Below are 16,227 nucleotides of genomic sequence, written 5' to 3'. Positions count from 1 at the left end.
GTGTGAGTGTGTGTGTGTGCGTGTGCATGAGTGTGTGCATGTGTGTTTGTGTGTGTGCGAAGGGGAGGGGGGGAGAGATTATTTTTCAACTTTTATCTCCAGTAAATCCTTGAAGCCCAAAGTCAGCAGACATCATCCCTGCTGTATACTGTATATAAATGGGGGGGAATCAGACACCACATTTTTGTCAGAAATATTTGTCTTATGTTTGGGGGGGATAAAACTGTATGGCTCATCAAGTATACACTGGATAATGTCAACATTACCCATATTCTTGACTTTATTACACCCATACATCCCTAGATTGTAAGCTCCTAGGAGCAGGGTCCTCCTCCCTACTGTCTCACAACCCTCTTCTCTAGCACTTCAATGACAGCCTTCACCTTCCCAGCTGTATCGTGTACTGAGAATTGTGGTGCTAGTTGTGACATGTGCTCTGTTTATGTTCTGATTACTGTGTTGTAATGTAATGTTCTGTATGCCCTGTACTGTCCTACTGTTGAACTATGTTCGGCGCTGCAGACCACTTGTGATGCCCTATACATAAAATTTTATAATAATAAGCGTTGGTATAGCAGTTAAAAAATGATGTATGAAACATGCATTCTGCTGGACCATAGGATCTGCAAATGCACCACGCAGTCTATCAGATTATAATATTATTTGTAGTAGTCACCTTTCTATGTGTACTTTTGGTCTTGACATTGTCACCCCAGCCAAGTACATCAGCATTGAAAACCAGCCCTGTTCCCTCTGTAACTTGTAGAAGGCTCTTATATAAATGTGTCGGTTATCCTCACACAGGAACAGTTACTAATAATTACTTTTCCCTGGTGTAAACACACCTACATATAATATATTTAATATTACATGAGCTGCGCTGGCCAAGTGTTGAAGATCATGTTGTGCCAATATAAAAACTCATAATCCTAGACACCCAACCAGCTTTCATTTATTTAGCCATGGCAAAAAACTTTGGTTACTGGTCTATCTGTACAGTATCAGGACTGAAGAGTTTATAGCGATTGAAAGAGTTAATGGCTGTAATAAATGTAAAATCTAGAAGAAAGTCACTTTGTCAGTCTACTTTACAGCTGTACCGCCAGATTGTCCTCGTAAACCATTTACTAAATAATGTAAAAAAAATGTGCAATAACTCTTCGCTGCTAATCCGTCATTAGATGCAACTGTATAACTTACACTAAGCTGCTAATTGCTGATGGGTTAGTACCAGTGACTGTACAATGGCACTGTGCTAGTTTATAACTCTCAGGAGCGCAGATCCGTTCTATACTGAGTGAAAGCTGATAAGGCATTGCTAGACCAAGTAGTCTGCCCATCATTGCTGAATTAAACCTATTGTACACTACAGATCGTATGCTTGCAACATTAAAACTTCCCAATAGTGTAGAGTACCAGTGCTAAACATGCACTGGGACAGGTAGAGCCTTGCTCTGACATGCTGACAATCTGTGTTTCGGTGCCTGCAGTGCACTGACATAAAAGTTACCCGGTGAAAAAAAAGGACAAGTGAGCTCCCTCTGAACCAATCACCAGCAATATCCATCACAATACAATTCAGCAGTACTGCACACAATAGTCCTGTATCTTAGCAATAAGGTGATCTATTGTCACTCTCTGTTTCACACTGTCATTACAATTGTAGCACACGCTCAGCACCTCCTTGCTATCCTTAAATGCTTGCACAATGTGTTATCAGAACATAACTAGCATGGAGAATAATAACCCAGCTAGCACATTAGACAGCTAAATCCATGTAGCACTGATAGGCAACCGGTGTCTCTGCAGCTGTTGAGGAACTACAGGTGCCAGCATGTTCTGCCAGCCTGAGCCTAACAGTGACAAGGTATGCTGCGATTTTTAGTTCTTTGGCAGCTGGAAAAGACACGGATTCTGCCTCGTAGAATATTATTCAACGCATAATAGTCTCTGTTGCCTAAAATATGTGTAGCTGCTACATACCGTATAGGAAACCTGCTACTGTGTACAGATACTATTCACATTGGGATGTACTTACTTGCTAAATGATTTCATTGCAGAGTAGCTAAATCCAAGCAGTTTTATTTCAGCCTGCCAGATCAGAGAACGCCAGCCACTACTGACTGCATTCTGGATTACGAATACAAAAGCATGGCTGTTGCAAATTTAACCATTTAAAAGAATAAAGGTTTGGGATGTGCGGATTAGAAGGCGTTAAACTGAAACCCCGTGAATTTCTTTTTACAACATTAGTGAAGTTATCTGGAACTCCAACACTTCGTAGGGATTTTAAATACTGGTGTAATAAATACAGATGGACAACTGTCCTTCATCTACTGTATACCCATACTCTTGCTCTATAGATGGGTTATGGACAAATGAAATATGCTTGTGTGCTGGATAACAGTAAAAATACTTGTGATGGAAATGTTAGTGCATGAGTCATACTTTATAAAATAAGCAAATATTTTGGATCTTGTCTCTACTAACACGTGTCACCAAAATGTCCAGTACATGAGGGATCGTACTGTCCTGTTTTCCAACTTTACTGTAAAACTGTTTCACGTTTGCTTCAACTACTGGAGCATAATCATTTTATCCAAAAAGTGTGATTACTGGGACTGTGTATAATGTACACAGTGTTTCATGATTGCACCAACTGCACAACCTTGATGCAACTTTTACATTAATCTCTAGCACGCGCTGCGCTTTGCCTTATACACGTCGCTGGAATAGAAAGGACTTTGCACTAGTGAGGTTTCATAGTGCACAAAAAGTCCGCAGCAAACCGCAATTATTATAATAATTCTTATAAGAATATTGTCTGGAATTTAGCGTCAGACGAATTTTACACGATTATAAACGTTATTCAAAAGGTTCTTGATGCTGTCAAACTACAGAGGGGAAGAGAACTTTAATCTTGGGATGAAATGATTCATTCTGTTTACTGTACGTATATTCAAAGGGGATTAGTGGCTAAATTAAACCCTTAAACATTACTGATAGGTGCCGGGAAAATGCAGCTAAATATTTGTACTAAATCACTACTATTGATTTTCTCATTCTAAATAGAAGTGGGATCAGTGTTGTAGAAAGGAAAAAGGCGAGAGAGAAAAAAGGGATAAGCTAAAAGAAACAGAGGGGGTCGATAAGACAAATGTAATATAGCAGAAATGAGAAAATAAAAAAATGACATTTAATAGGCTCAGGTAATGGGATAGAACAATTTCCCAACCGTTTTATTATTATTATTATTATTCCAGGTTCTGCAACGGTTCCTGTATTGGGAGCTCCTTTACTACCACTGTATCCCTGGAATATTTCAGTGATACCATATTCTGAGCACAAGAACGGTGCATCTAACCCATGCACACACTATCACATGCAAATACCATTTTCATCAATGAATTTAGAAAAAAAAATCGATTTTTAAATATTGCAGACAAGTATGATTCCAAAAAAAAAAAAAAGGAATTAAAATAAAACGATACGAGATCCCTTAGGTGCGAGTCTGCGGAAATATGTAGTGTTCGTGTTGGTTCATTCATAATTGGTGAGTCTTCATTTAAGTGAAGACTAAGAAACGTCTTTTAACAATCTAAATAAAAAAACATAATTATATATTTGCTGATCCTATTTTCTTTTAAAGATTAAAATGTAATTTATATCCACCATGAAAATCTGTTTTTTTTTATTATTTGCCTTTCGATGTCAGTGAATTTCTATTTTGATAAAGATCTGATTCTGATAACCATGGAAGAGATTATTTCCCAATCTTTGCACTGTTTATTTGTCTGATAAGCCTCGTACAATAAGCGCTCTGTATCCAAAGGCAGGTCTCAATAAGTACATTTTATTCCATTAAATAACGCTCTCAGCAAGTGAGGGTCTTGTCTACTTATCACAGTATACTGTCTGGCTTTTGAATTAACTCTACTACTATTATATATTGGTATTCAGGAGCATACAATAAGTGCTCTAATTGTATAACAAGTATCCTCCACTGAATCGATGCAGGATAAAAGGGATTCAGTGCTCTGTTAGTTCATACTTTAAAGATATGTAATCTAGTTTAATGCTGTTTTAATAAATAGGGATGTTCAAAGTATCAAAAGCTAATATATATATATAATTATATATATATATATATATATATATATATATATATATATATATATTGTAGTATATTATGTAATATTATATTTCAAAATGCTGAACTTGGTCTTCTATTTCTTTCGTTAAAACAAAGAGCGGAACAATTACATACAGATAAACGTAGCAAACAATATGAGGAGATTTCAATCAAAGGTCACGTTTTAAACTACATAAATTCTAAAAGAAAATCAGTATAAATACACTTTACCACCATATTCCTTCACGACCTGGCAGGTGCACCTGTACAGACTTGTTATTTTACAAAGTCTTGCTGCTCTTTAGAAGAAATGTCATTCTATTGAATTTTGGAATATAAGATTTATCCCGCATATTATGGAATAACATATATATATATATATATATATATATATATATATATATGTATCAACAACAAAAACAGACACGGCTCAGTTGTAAGCAATGAATTTCCAATGCGCTGTGGTAGAAAAGAAACATACTAGAACTGCTGGCAGTATTACAAATTTTTACTTTCAAACATGAAATAATATATTAACTGACAATTTTTGAGACAATAAAAAAAATCAAAGTGCTCAGTAATTTCCATTGGGCCTTGAAGTTCCTGGAAACCGTTTGAAGCTGTTGCATGCAAGTTTCATTTAGCCTTAGACAACAAAAAATAAACTAAGGTACTGTATAAATTTTGTATTAACATCAACAGTACATACAACACTTACAAACAAGGAATGTTGGACGGTGTTACAAACACGTATATGTCCTTTGCAATGGTCAGTTTATTGTAATACTTGTGCCTACTTATTTTACAGGTCAGAAAACATTTTTCTTTACTTTTATTTTTCTTTTTTAAGCTCGAATAACCACCAGTCTTTATAAAATCTAGCAGACTACATAGTGTCTGAATACTATTTATATAATATAGACATTACCGGAGAAGAAATTGTCTATAGGTTTTCCCGATCTAGCACTGTATAAACATGCTTTTTATGCAATATTTTTTATTAGTATTTATCATATTTTTTTTGCAAACACAGCTTGTAGAATCGGTTTAATATTTATTCATAAATAGGCACAAAATGATTAAAAATAGCTAAACTGTATCTTATTCATGTACAAGCCTTTTTTCCTTCATGCCATCCACTGAACATGTATTCCACAATATATTACAGCTTTCTTTTACAACAGAAAACTTTTTTTTAAAGTCTTTGTAGGGGAGATGTGATTGGTCACCTTAATACTATTTACTTAGGTCAATCATGATTGCACTTAGTAAATTAAAAAAATGTTTTAGAATAGTTAGACGTTGTTCTGATGTGGAACGGTGTCAACTGATGATGGATAGTTGATAGCAGTATAATTGGTGAGTCCTTTGTCTTTAGATCCTGAAGAGCCCATTCTCTGTCATTGGCAGATACCACAAGTCACTGTTGGCAATTTGGCACCCAAACTGCATATATTTCACAGGTAGAGTCCCCTAAGTCTGGTAATGTTATTTTTTTATTTTTTTATTTGTTTTAGAGTTCATTGAAAAGTTTTTCTTTAAAAAGGCAAGGTGTCCAAAAAGAGCTTATCAATGATGGCAGGCGGTGGTACCAAATCCTCCAGTTTTAGGTAGAAAATGCGCTGGAGGCCTTGAGTGCAAAGTGTGCGAAGCTCTGGGAGTTTTCCTAGAAGTTTGGAAAGGTAGTTTGGGCGATTTAGTCCCCCGTTATTGAATGTAACATGGTCCTTTAGGCAGTTTACAATCTTATTTTGCAGTTCCTCTACTCGTTTTGGTTCTTTTAGTCCGTGTCTCTCTGCGGGAAATAAAATAATACAAATCTGTTAATTGCAACAAACATTCCCCTCTGCACTCTTGAAAGAAAGAGAATATACTGCATCAGTTCTTTGCACCGTGTGAGACCCTCACCTGTCACCATGGCCAAGGCAGCAATACAGGAAAACGCCGAAATGTCAATGTTCATACTTTGTAAATTGGACGAGAATTCGACAATAGCGTCAATCCATTCCCCAAAGCCACGTACGCATTGCAACCTGTGCAAGACCGCCCCATTACAGAAGATGAGCTTGCCCTCAGCTGGGTTAGACCTGAAGTTAATTAAAAAAAAAAAATCAGAAAAAAAAGACAAAAACTAATTAGTATCAGAATAATAAATGGGCGTTTAACAGACTCCTAATTACTGCGGAGCCAATAAAATGCAAATCAATTGACCTTGAAAGAGGGTTGCTTATATAACAATTAAAACTTAGTTTGGTAATTACCTGTAGGCTAACCGCAAGACGAAGAGTTCCAGGAAAGCTGACTCGAAGAGAAGATCCTGATCCTGTTTGTGCAACTCAGAGAACCCTGGGATCTTCTCAGCCCAGCCTCTGATGATCTCCATAGATCCAGTCAGCAGATCGTAAAACTGCTGTATGTGTTGAGTGTCATCTCCATTAATCTGGAACTCTGGGTTAGCTTGAAACTGGAAAACAGAAAATGAAGACAAAGTTAAAAAGAAAAAACACGTAATGACTAGTTCCAAAATATATATCCCGTGAAATTGCAAACTTTGTTTATTTTAACAAGGGAGCCTGAATTCATTTAAACAATTACAACTCACTGTGATCAGCAGGAAAATGAGATGCCCCCACTGCCAGTCAGGTCATTATACAGAGTGGCACCAGGTCTGGACTTAATTTATAAATCCCAGCAACCATGCGGCAATATGGGCTCATTTGCTTGTTTTTATTAGAGTACATAAATATAATATAATGTAGATATCACGGTGGCTCTTACAGCTCTGATTTATTAAGGCCATAAAGGATTTGAGACCAAAGCTGTCAGAGCCAGTTGTGCAATTACACTATTATGTGCAGGAGAAGATAGAAGTTTATTTAAGCGTTGGACATCGAAATTAGATTAATTTGCACCCTGATAAATATTCTCGATTTGGCAACAGACATTGTAAGGGGTACAAATAGATCGGGGTGAGGGTGGGGGGTATAGGTCATTTTTATGGTGCACTATGAAGGCTGCTGAGTCTTCCAGTCCAGACTCCCACTTACCCTGGAATAGTCCAGGCTGCTCATTGCCGGATTGGAATCGACGTGGGCTCTCACTAGGGCACTGATCAGACTCACCGGGGGGCTAGGGGGCGACGGCTCCTGGGGACTCTTGGGCTTGGATGGCAAGCGACCCCTTCGACCTTTCAAGCTGTCTGTACGAACCACTGCAAGCAAAGAAAAGATCAGGATGTTTAAGACTTGGTTCCCACTCACATTCCTGGCACACAATGCCCCCTGCCTCATCACAAAGGCACCCTTCAACCCAGTCTGCCTGCTGTGTGCGCTGGGCTAATTTATGAACAATACAATGAACATCAGAACTGGTGTCTTGTAAATTCCCTGGCACCAGAATCTCCCCAATGCCATCCTCACTCCCCACTCTTCCCCACACACATATATCTCTCTGCTGCAAATCAGGGACAACAATCCAGCCTGCAACTCACCCCTGTAACCATAGAGCAAATCAATCCATTCTAATAAAATTATATATATATTTTTTTTTCATTTATAATTTCTCTATCTCTCATTTCATATAGTTTCATGCAGGGACTTCTAATCGATATTAAAAAAAATGTTTTCAATGTACAAATAACCTAATTTACAAAGTCATAAAGATCCGCTGCAAACAAAGTTTGAAAAGTAACCGCCCCAGTATTCTATGTATAATAAAACGGCGTGAATATGTATGAATATGAATATATATATATATATATATATATATATAATGTAAATTTATATAGGTACCTTCTTTGACCATTCCAACTGCAAGGCACTTCTGGAAGCGACAATACTGACACCTATTTCTACGTCGTTTGTCAACCGGACAGTTTTTATTTGCTAAACAAACATATTTCGCATTTTTCTGGACCGTGCGCTGAAAGAGAGAAGAGAAGGGGGTTTGCATTAGACTTGATTTGTTAATTCTCATTATGAGCTGGGATGAGAATAATGCGTGTGAACGGCTAGGACTTATTGTCTATGGATGGGAGTGCAGGGCATGTAGCAGCAGAATAATTGATAGCGTTAACATTGGATCTGTCCTGCAGGATCTAGCTGTGTTTTATATGCCAAGAAGGCAAGGAGAAGGCGTTCAGTAAATACAATTCCGTGGGCATTCATATTATTTACATCCCTTAGAGACGTCTCTATTTCAAATGATAAGATTATTCAATCAGGACGCTGAAATAAAGAGATCACTTAATTTTACCATAGGGAATTCTGTTCCACTTGGTTAGCTCAGACACGGTTCTCTGTCCTAACCAATTTATATCTAAAGGGGGGAAGGCTGCTTGTAGCACATGCAAATAGAAATGTTCAACCAAACACAAGCAAAGAAATGAGAATCGGAGGATATGTACTAGAAGCACTGGAAGCAATGTCTAATTGTCCCTATTTTATTTCCCTTCAAGTGACAATTGTTTCACCATGCACAGCAAATTAAGGCTTTGCTGCAGGATTTTGCATTCTTTACAATTTATCAGTGCAAAAAATGTCCTTTACAATATCTATCTATCTATCTATCTATCTATCTATCTATCTATCTATCTATCACAATTATCATAGAGATTTGTTCCAATAGAACGAAAAAGTATCCAGGCTGGTAATAAATTCTGCATCGGGAATAACTATACCAGAGAATTATTATTGTCACTCATTGTTCCCAATGTATTATTACTATAGAGGGATTTAATTTAGAAGACATATAATAGAAATATGTAGAGTGCAAAGGCTCTGATTGAAGATGCTGTGAATTTAGTGAGTGTTATCGTGAATACAGTGACTTATGAAACTGTCAACCACAATGAGAAGATAATAAGCCTTCTGCTCACCTTGAAAAATCCTTTGCACCCTTCACATGTACGAACTCCATAGTGTTGGCAAGCAGCATTGTCCCCACAGACCGCACAAAGCCCCTCGTTTGATGGGGAACCTCTAGAAGGGGGTGAGGGGACCTGGCTGTCAATGAGTTGGGACGCATGGCCAAGTTGGAGTCCAGGAAAACCCATGGCTACCTGTTTTCTGATGGGGTTAGGGACTGCAAAAGTCTGTCCATCCACCAAATGGTGGGCTCCTGATGCTTCAGGGTTCATAGATACATGGTGCCCATCGAATCTCATTTGGCAACTAGACACTGGTGTCCCAGGAGGAGACTGCTTGAAGGAGAACAGAGAGAGCCTGGACACAGGACCTTTCCTCTGATCAATCATGTGGGTGGTAGCTACATAGTTCTGATGGAAGCTGTGGAGAGAGCCAGGGTCATCCCACATTGAACTGTGCTGGACAGGGAAACCTGGGGTGTTGGAAGTTGGGGGTGAAGAAGGTTTGTAGTAGACTGAGCCCGAATGTGACATCATCTCCTCGGACTGGGGTGCCAGATGGCTGTGCTGCTGGTAGCTGTGCATCTGAATATCTTCAACTTTTATTGAGGACTGCTGGCCAGAGATTGGCATTTGGTACAAGCAAGGTGGCTTGACGTCGTAGCTGGAGTTGTAGTTGTCCATAAAGGTACTGAAGCTGGGGAGAGAAGTGGTTGCAGTGATTTCAGTGTTGGTCAGGTCCATGCTAAACTTGACAAACTCTGGAGTTAAGAAATCGGAGCTGTATTCTCCTGAAGAGTGGTAACTGTAGCTCTGGGAAGCTGGGCTGGCTCCTTGTGGCGATGACCCATACTGAGCCTGAACACAGGGCATGGCTGTAAATGAAACAATTAAATAGATACCCATACTGTTCAACTGCGTACTTCTACCAATTCTCAACCATTGTTTCATTTACCCCAAAACATACAGTATTTCAACGTTAACACCAAGGTGTCATACCCACCCTTTTAAACAACTTCCCAAAGGTGTCATTACATCTTGGCAAGCTCAAGGAGTGTGGGGCAGCAAGCTATAGAGCGTGCCCTGCCAATATGTGTCTGCTGGGACTAGTAGTTCCACAACAGCTGGCGACCAAAAGTTGCTTATTTCCTCAGTATTTTGCAGAAATTGTCATACACTTCATTTGTTGATAACTTAGATTCCCACTATCCCAATTAGTGAACCATTCATGCTGGAAGGATGTAGCCACTTGTAGAAGTGGGGTACAGGCTGATCACCCCTGCCCCACCCCCTCCCCTTTTCGTAAGCCAACGATTCACATTTAAAATCTGTACATTGTTTAAAAATATCTAGATCATGTTTCAATGGTGCTATATCTATGGCAAGCTCATTATGTTAACCCCCTAAATTTTGTGAATTTCCCACTCCATAGCCCCCAATACAAATCCCCCTTCTCTATAATAGTAAGTGAACAAACCTTCAGCTGGGCTGCTGGCGTTTTCGATGAAAGTAAAGGTGGACAGTGTTGTGATTCTTGCTGGGACAGATCTCCAGGATATAAAATATTCAGTTTATTAGCAGCCACGTTTCCAGCATATGTTCCTGGAATAGAAATACATGACACGTTAAATGAAAGCAGCCACTAAATGACTTTCACAAGCTGGCAGCTTGATATCACCTGGAAGTTTTTCCACTATTTAACGCCACTATCCCAGGTCAGATAAGTAGCAGAAAACACAGTGATCATTAGATTACTATGTTAGTGTACATGAGTCAGTGGAGAAATCCCTGTCCCCGGCCACTATAAATCACTGTAAGCTCAACAGGCTGTGAGTCATTATACTGATCGTAGTGGGTGTTCACTTTATTTAAGTGTGCCCGAGAAATCAATTAGTGCAGAACAAGACAGGCATTTATACTGTGACAGGACACAAATCTACCCATCAGAGGTGACAGGGGAAGGCCCAGAGCATGCCACTCCAACTGTCTCATCACTAACATCCAATATTCATTTCACTTTAAAAGCATCCTTGATTATTTATAGCACAAATCATAGGAAATAGTTGGCATGGCGATGTAACCAAAATAACCACCTTTATCTCAGATATATCCAATAGTACCTAAACACAGCTGAGGTATAAACAATTATATATATCAAGTCTAAGTACAATTTATCAAGTTGTGTAACAGTATCCAGAGAAGCCGCCTCCTGCTGCTGTCACCTCAGTACAGAGACTGAGCTCTGGTCATATTGCTTATTAGTGCATTACATTGTATCAAGGCATCCAGCTCTGTTCCGTATTAATTGGTCTGCATCACCTCTTACAGCTGATGGCCCCGTGTACAGTAACTAGGAGACCGGAAAATCATTCTCTCCAGAGTCAGCTACCAGCAGAGTAACTACATTACAGGCAAAGCAGGAGCAAGCATCATTCTATAGGTATCCACCAACTTACAGTCACATGCCTAGTGTACACACAACACATACATGTGTGTATGAATATAAATATCTATATAAATATATAAATATATATATATATATATATATATATATATATATATATATATATATATAACAGAAGAGACAAAATTGTCTAGCAGCAGAATTTTTGCCTTCTTTGAATTGATAAGCAATCTATAATGAAGCATGACAGGTACCTGACAAGTTTCTTAGAATATAAAAAAAAAAAAACAGATCCAGGCCAATAGGTGGGTAATAAAACTTTGCTCGCTTGTTCCGATCCATAGCGTGCCACTCACTACCAGGCTGCGCTATAGCAGCACATGATACTGGCAGCAGCAGTGGGCAGAGTGTAATGGTCCCAGAGAGCCGGCACACAGCAGCAGGCAGAGCGGCCACTTACTTGCAGAGCTGGGGCAGAGGCGCCTCTCTCTCCCTATGCAGCCAGATGTGAGCACATCCCTGTGTGTGTGACTGCAGCAGCAGCAGCGGCGGAGGGGAACTTGCTGTACTACTTAGCAGCGCTCTGAGCCCGTCCCTCCAATGTGCCTTTGTTTATGTGGGCTGACTGGCTCAGGCTTCCACTGCTATCACCCTTAGCAGGCGGCGAGCGTCAGCCGACGTCAGCCCGGGGCCCGGCCAATCCGCCGCCGTTCTCACCCGCTCCGAGCTCGCTGTTGGCTTGTTCTGGCTTTTGGTAAATTTCCGATGTGACGTCACAGAGCAAGCCGGGTGTAAGGTGGGAGCGAGCCGGGTTCTCACTCTCTGTGCGTCCTGCCTGCCCAGTGGGGGCAGCCTGAGGGAGACTGTGAGTGTGAGTGGGGGCTGCTGGCAGGGCCTGAGACTAGTGCAAGTACAGGGGACTAGGAACACTCATATTCCAATGTCCCTGAGCGCGACCATCTTATGTGGCCCCTTGCACATTGTAATATTGTGCCATGTTACTATCTCATTCTGTACAGTCACTATATATATATATATACACACACATATGTACAGTATATATATATATATATATATATATATATATATATATATATTTATGTCTGTCTATCCACGTCCAAACATACACATACTCCTTAGAAATACTAGGTAGCACTCTTTGAGCGTTTGTATAACATTTTGTTCCAGCAATCTCATAGATTGCAGCATTGCCCCTGATCTGCTAGAGCTGACAACCAAAACAGTCATTGAGTGACAGCTCAGCTTTTTTTCCCAAGAGGTTCTGCAGCAGCTGCACGTCCAGTGGAGAAGGATCAGGGCTGGAAAGCACGGGGGGACTTAGTCATTATCCCTCTGGATGCTGTCTTCTGTCTTCTGTCAGATGAAAGAGGGAATCACACAGCAGATCATCTCCATCTGCCATATGTGACATAATAGAAGGCTCTACAACCAAATAACTGGTTTCTTTTGCAGTATCCTGAGTCATAAATAAGAAAATGACATAATATCTACACACATATGCAGCTTGTATCCTATAATTAGCCATGTGGGTGATAATGCAAGCTCGCTGCTGTGTTATAAGCAATCCAGAATTAGTCTCTGTGCTTCAAATAGGTTCCCACATCATTGGCCCCATCCGGGCACTGTGCAATGTTACTAACAGGAATCCCCCCTCTGTCCTGTGACTGTAGTAGCAGCTCCTGCCCCAATTGTCTTATTGCTGCTGCTGGGATGGGCAGGTCCTGTTTATGGTGTAATGATAATAGACCATACCTCCTCTAATTTAGCAGAAAGCATGCCAAATAGCAGTCAATAAAATGACGATTTGACAATCAGATTAGCAGTATATTATATCCTATAATGCATACATTGCATATTTTAAAATAATATTGCATTTATATAATACTTGATTAGATATAAATAAGACTGTAAGTAGCAATAGGTGTATTTATAGCACAATAAAATAAAAATAACCCGGTTGAGTACACATGCAGATCTGGTAATATTAAAGAAGACTGCTGCCTTTATTTTATTTTACTTTTTTTCTTATCTTTTTTTGTAGTATTATGGAACAATGCTATTGAGGACTCACTAAATATGCCACCCAACTCAGCTAATGAAGTGTTAATCAATTCTGACGCCAGCAGTCAGTGTCATGCAGACACAAAAGGTTTATAGTGTTATAGGTTGGAGATGTTTTCACAATATTTGCATAGGTAATACCAAGGATCACTTCAGATTACTTGCATGAGGATGTATTCATTTCAATGAAGTACATATTGTGCCTGTGCGTAAGGAACCATCCCCCATGTTGGAAATTCAATACACAGAATAGGTGCCAAATGGCAATTTCAAGGCATTGGAGCATTGTCAAGATGAAGGTTTGAATCCGAATCCCTTGCCACTGACCCTAAGTGTAGAAGATGAATAGGAGAGCAGAGGAGCTGTAATTAAAGCAGTCAATCAAATAATTTCTAAACAAGATAGTTCTCCAATAGGGAAAGGAGTCAGCCTATCCTAGAGCCTGTCATGTGCATAACAAGTCCTGTATTTCCATGTTAATGTGAGGTGGCTTTCCCCAACGTTGTACTTTAACCCGGTTCTTGCATTCGGATATACAGTATACACAGCATTGATTGAACATACAGTTAAATGTCCATTGCAGGTTTAGATTAAATAGATTAAAGCGCAGGCCTGGAGTTGCTCCTCACTAACCCCCTACCTAAAGCCAACAATATACCACCGAGCCTGGTGTAGAGTATTCCAGCTGCTGCAGAACCTCTTTGCTAGATGCGCTCTGAATGCCTATCACTCTCATAATCTCTGAAATATTGCTTCTACAGCTGTAGTCGCACCACAAGTTCCAGCATACTCTGTCAGCATTCTGCATGCTGGGAATTGTAGTTCCACAATAACTGGATAGCCGAGTCTGCTCGGTATGATCCTATTATTTTATTTATTTATTCGAAGGAATGTCAGTGAACAGAAATGAATGTTTCCAAAGTACTTTTAACCCAGAGAGCTAATTTAGTAAAGGAAACCACACATTTTGTCACCTCCATCAGTTACATTCACACACCCTGCTGTGGTGGCACAGTTATTTCTGTGTTGGCCCACAGTGGAATATTGCTAGTCCCCCAAATACAGCAGGATTCTGCAAATGACTCTGCAGATGGGCTTGATATAATTATCGTATCTGCTAAACGCTTAGAGGCCTACTGAGTAAATTACAACAGAGGCCACTTTTAAAATTTTAATTTCTGCACCTCGAGTCTTTTAGCTGCATGATATCACGGTAAGAGGCTGAGAAGTGTCTGGGTGTATATATTCAGTTTTAACACCCCTAACCCCAACCTGTACCTGGTCATTTTGTGACCTTTGGTTATATTTTGCACCTTTCCCTAGACTTTATAATGGAGTATAAGGAGTAACACTTTTCCTACAAAGGTGTTAATTGGTCTCACTTTCATACCTATAAGATGATCTCTCAGGTCTTATCGCCTCTCCCCAGGGACCTCCACTTCTCTCAGCCAACAGGTGTATATTTAGAGTAATGGGCTGACTATTTATTTTCCCATTTATGTCTGAGCCACAAAGAGCTATATATACGTCTTAAGTTAAAATCAATACTTCCCCTGCAGACACCACCATACATCTATCCCGAGCATGTAATGTCTTTAGGAAAAATAAATTCCTCTATTTTATTGCTAATTATGATGTATGAAATGCGCTATCAGGCCCTGTACTATTTGCCACCAGCCTAATGAGGAGGGGTCGAGGTTATTAACATCTGGGATCAAAGGACAAGCTAAGGAAATAGAGATTATTTTGAGAAGGGAAAAACATTTGTGAGAAGATCAGCCGAGAAGCTTCCATCATAATGACAATAATCCCGGTCACTGATAAGAGCAACATTGTATAAGTAACCCATTCCTTGCTCCTATTATTCGGATTATGGGTGGACATGACCTAAGGGTGTCCCTATTATCCATGGCAGGAACGTCAGTGAAGGATGAATATCTAATATAGTGTGAGGAAATGTTCTTTTTGTTCTTATTAAGACTTCAGCTGTAATTGTTTACTTAGAAAGAAGAATTACACTGAAAAACACATCACTGTGCCAAGTGAAACATTGTAGCTTGTTGTGTGATACAAGAATAACACAACTGGATGTGTACTGTGCATCTGTGATTGCAATACACAGTCTACTGGACCGTGGGTAAGCAGAAGTGTATGACAGTTGTTACTATATGTCATGCACTGCAGAAATGCATGTTACACATGTATTTAATAAGTATGCATGCAATGCATCTGGTGTGTAGTCGCTTATGTATAAACATGCAATGCACATGTAATATGTAGTCACACAAGTCTGTATGTATGCAAAAGTGATATGTAGTCACACAGGTATGTGTGTACAGGTAATATACATTTGATGTGTAGTCACACAGGTATGTGTGTACTTGTGATGTGTAGTCACACAGTTATGTGTACATGAAATGCACATGTTTAGCCACATATATAACTAAACGTGTAATGCACGTGTTTAGTCACATACGTATGCAAACATGCTATTCACATGTAAAAAATTTTGCCACACAGCTATGTTCATGCTTTGCACATGTGGTGTGTAGTCTCAAAGATATGTGTACATTTATTTCACATGTGGTATGTAGTTACACAGCAATGTGTACTGTACATGTATTGCACTTGTGGTATGTAGTCACATTTCTATGTGTACATGTATTGCACATGTGGTATGTAGTCACACAGCAATGTGCACATGTATTGCACGTGTGGTATGTAGTCACAGCTATGTGTACATGT

General features: G+C 39.4%; 1 protein-coding gene across 2 annotated transcripts; it reads right to left on the bottom strand.

Annotated features, from left to right (window-relative positions):
* Positions 1-4,629: 4,629 nt before the first annotated feature.
* On the bottom strand, positions 4,630-12,110 carry NR4A2 (nuclear receptor subfamily 4 group A member 2). Of its 2 annotated transcripts, none has more exons than XM_088462015.1 (8): positions 11,861-12,110; positions 10,474-10,598; positions 9,009-9,871; positions 7,924-8,053; positions 7,180-7,343; positions 6,394-6,596; positions 6,041-6,219; positions 4,630-5,927 (listed from the first exon to the last, which is right to left on the bottom strand). In XM_088462015.1, exons 3-8 carry the CDS (start codon positions 9,867-9,869, stop codon positions 5,671-5,673), a joined length of 1,794 nt encoding a protein of 597 aa, XP_088318141.1. In that variant the 5' UTR covers positions 9,870-9,871; positions 10,474-10,598; positions 11,861-12,110; the 3' UTR covers positions 4,630-5,670. The 2 variants fall into 2 exon arrangements, with proteins under 2 accessions (XP_088318141.1, XP_088318142.1); XM_088462016.1 differs by having other exon boundaries at positions 7,255-7,343.
* Between the last annotated feature and the right edge of the window lie 4,117 nt (positions 12,111-16,227).

The sequence above is a fragment of the Taudactylus pleione genome, unplaced genomic scaffold (genome assembly GCF_031769625.1).
Source record: "Taudactylus pleione unplaced genomic scaffold, aTauple2 ptg001137l, whole genome shotgun sequence".
Taxonomy (NCBI): domain Eukaryota; kingdom Metazoa; phylum Chordata; class Amphibia; order Anura; family Myobatrachidae; genus Taudactylus; species Taudactylus pleione.
This window is presented reverse-complemented; position numbering and strand designations above follow the sequence as displayed.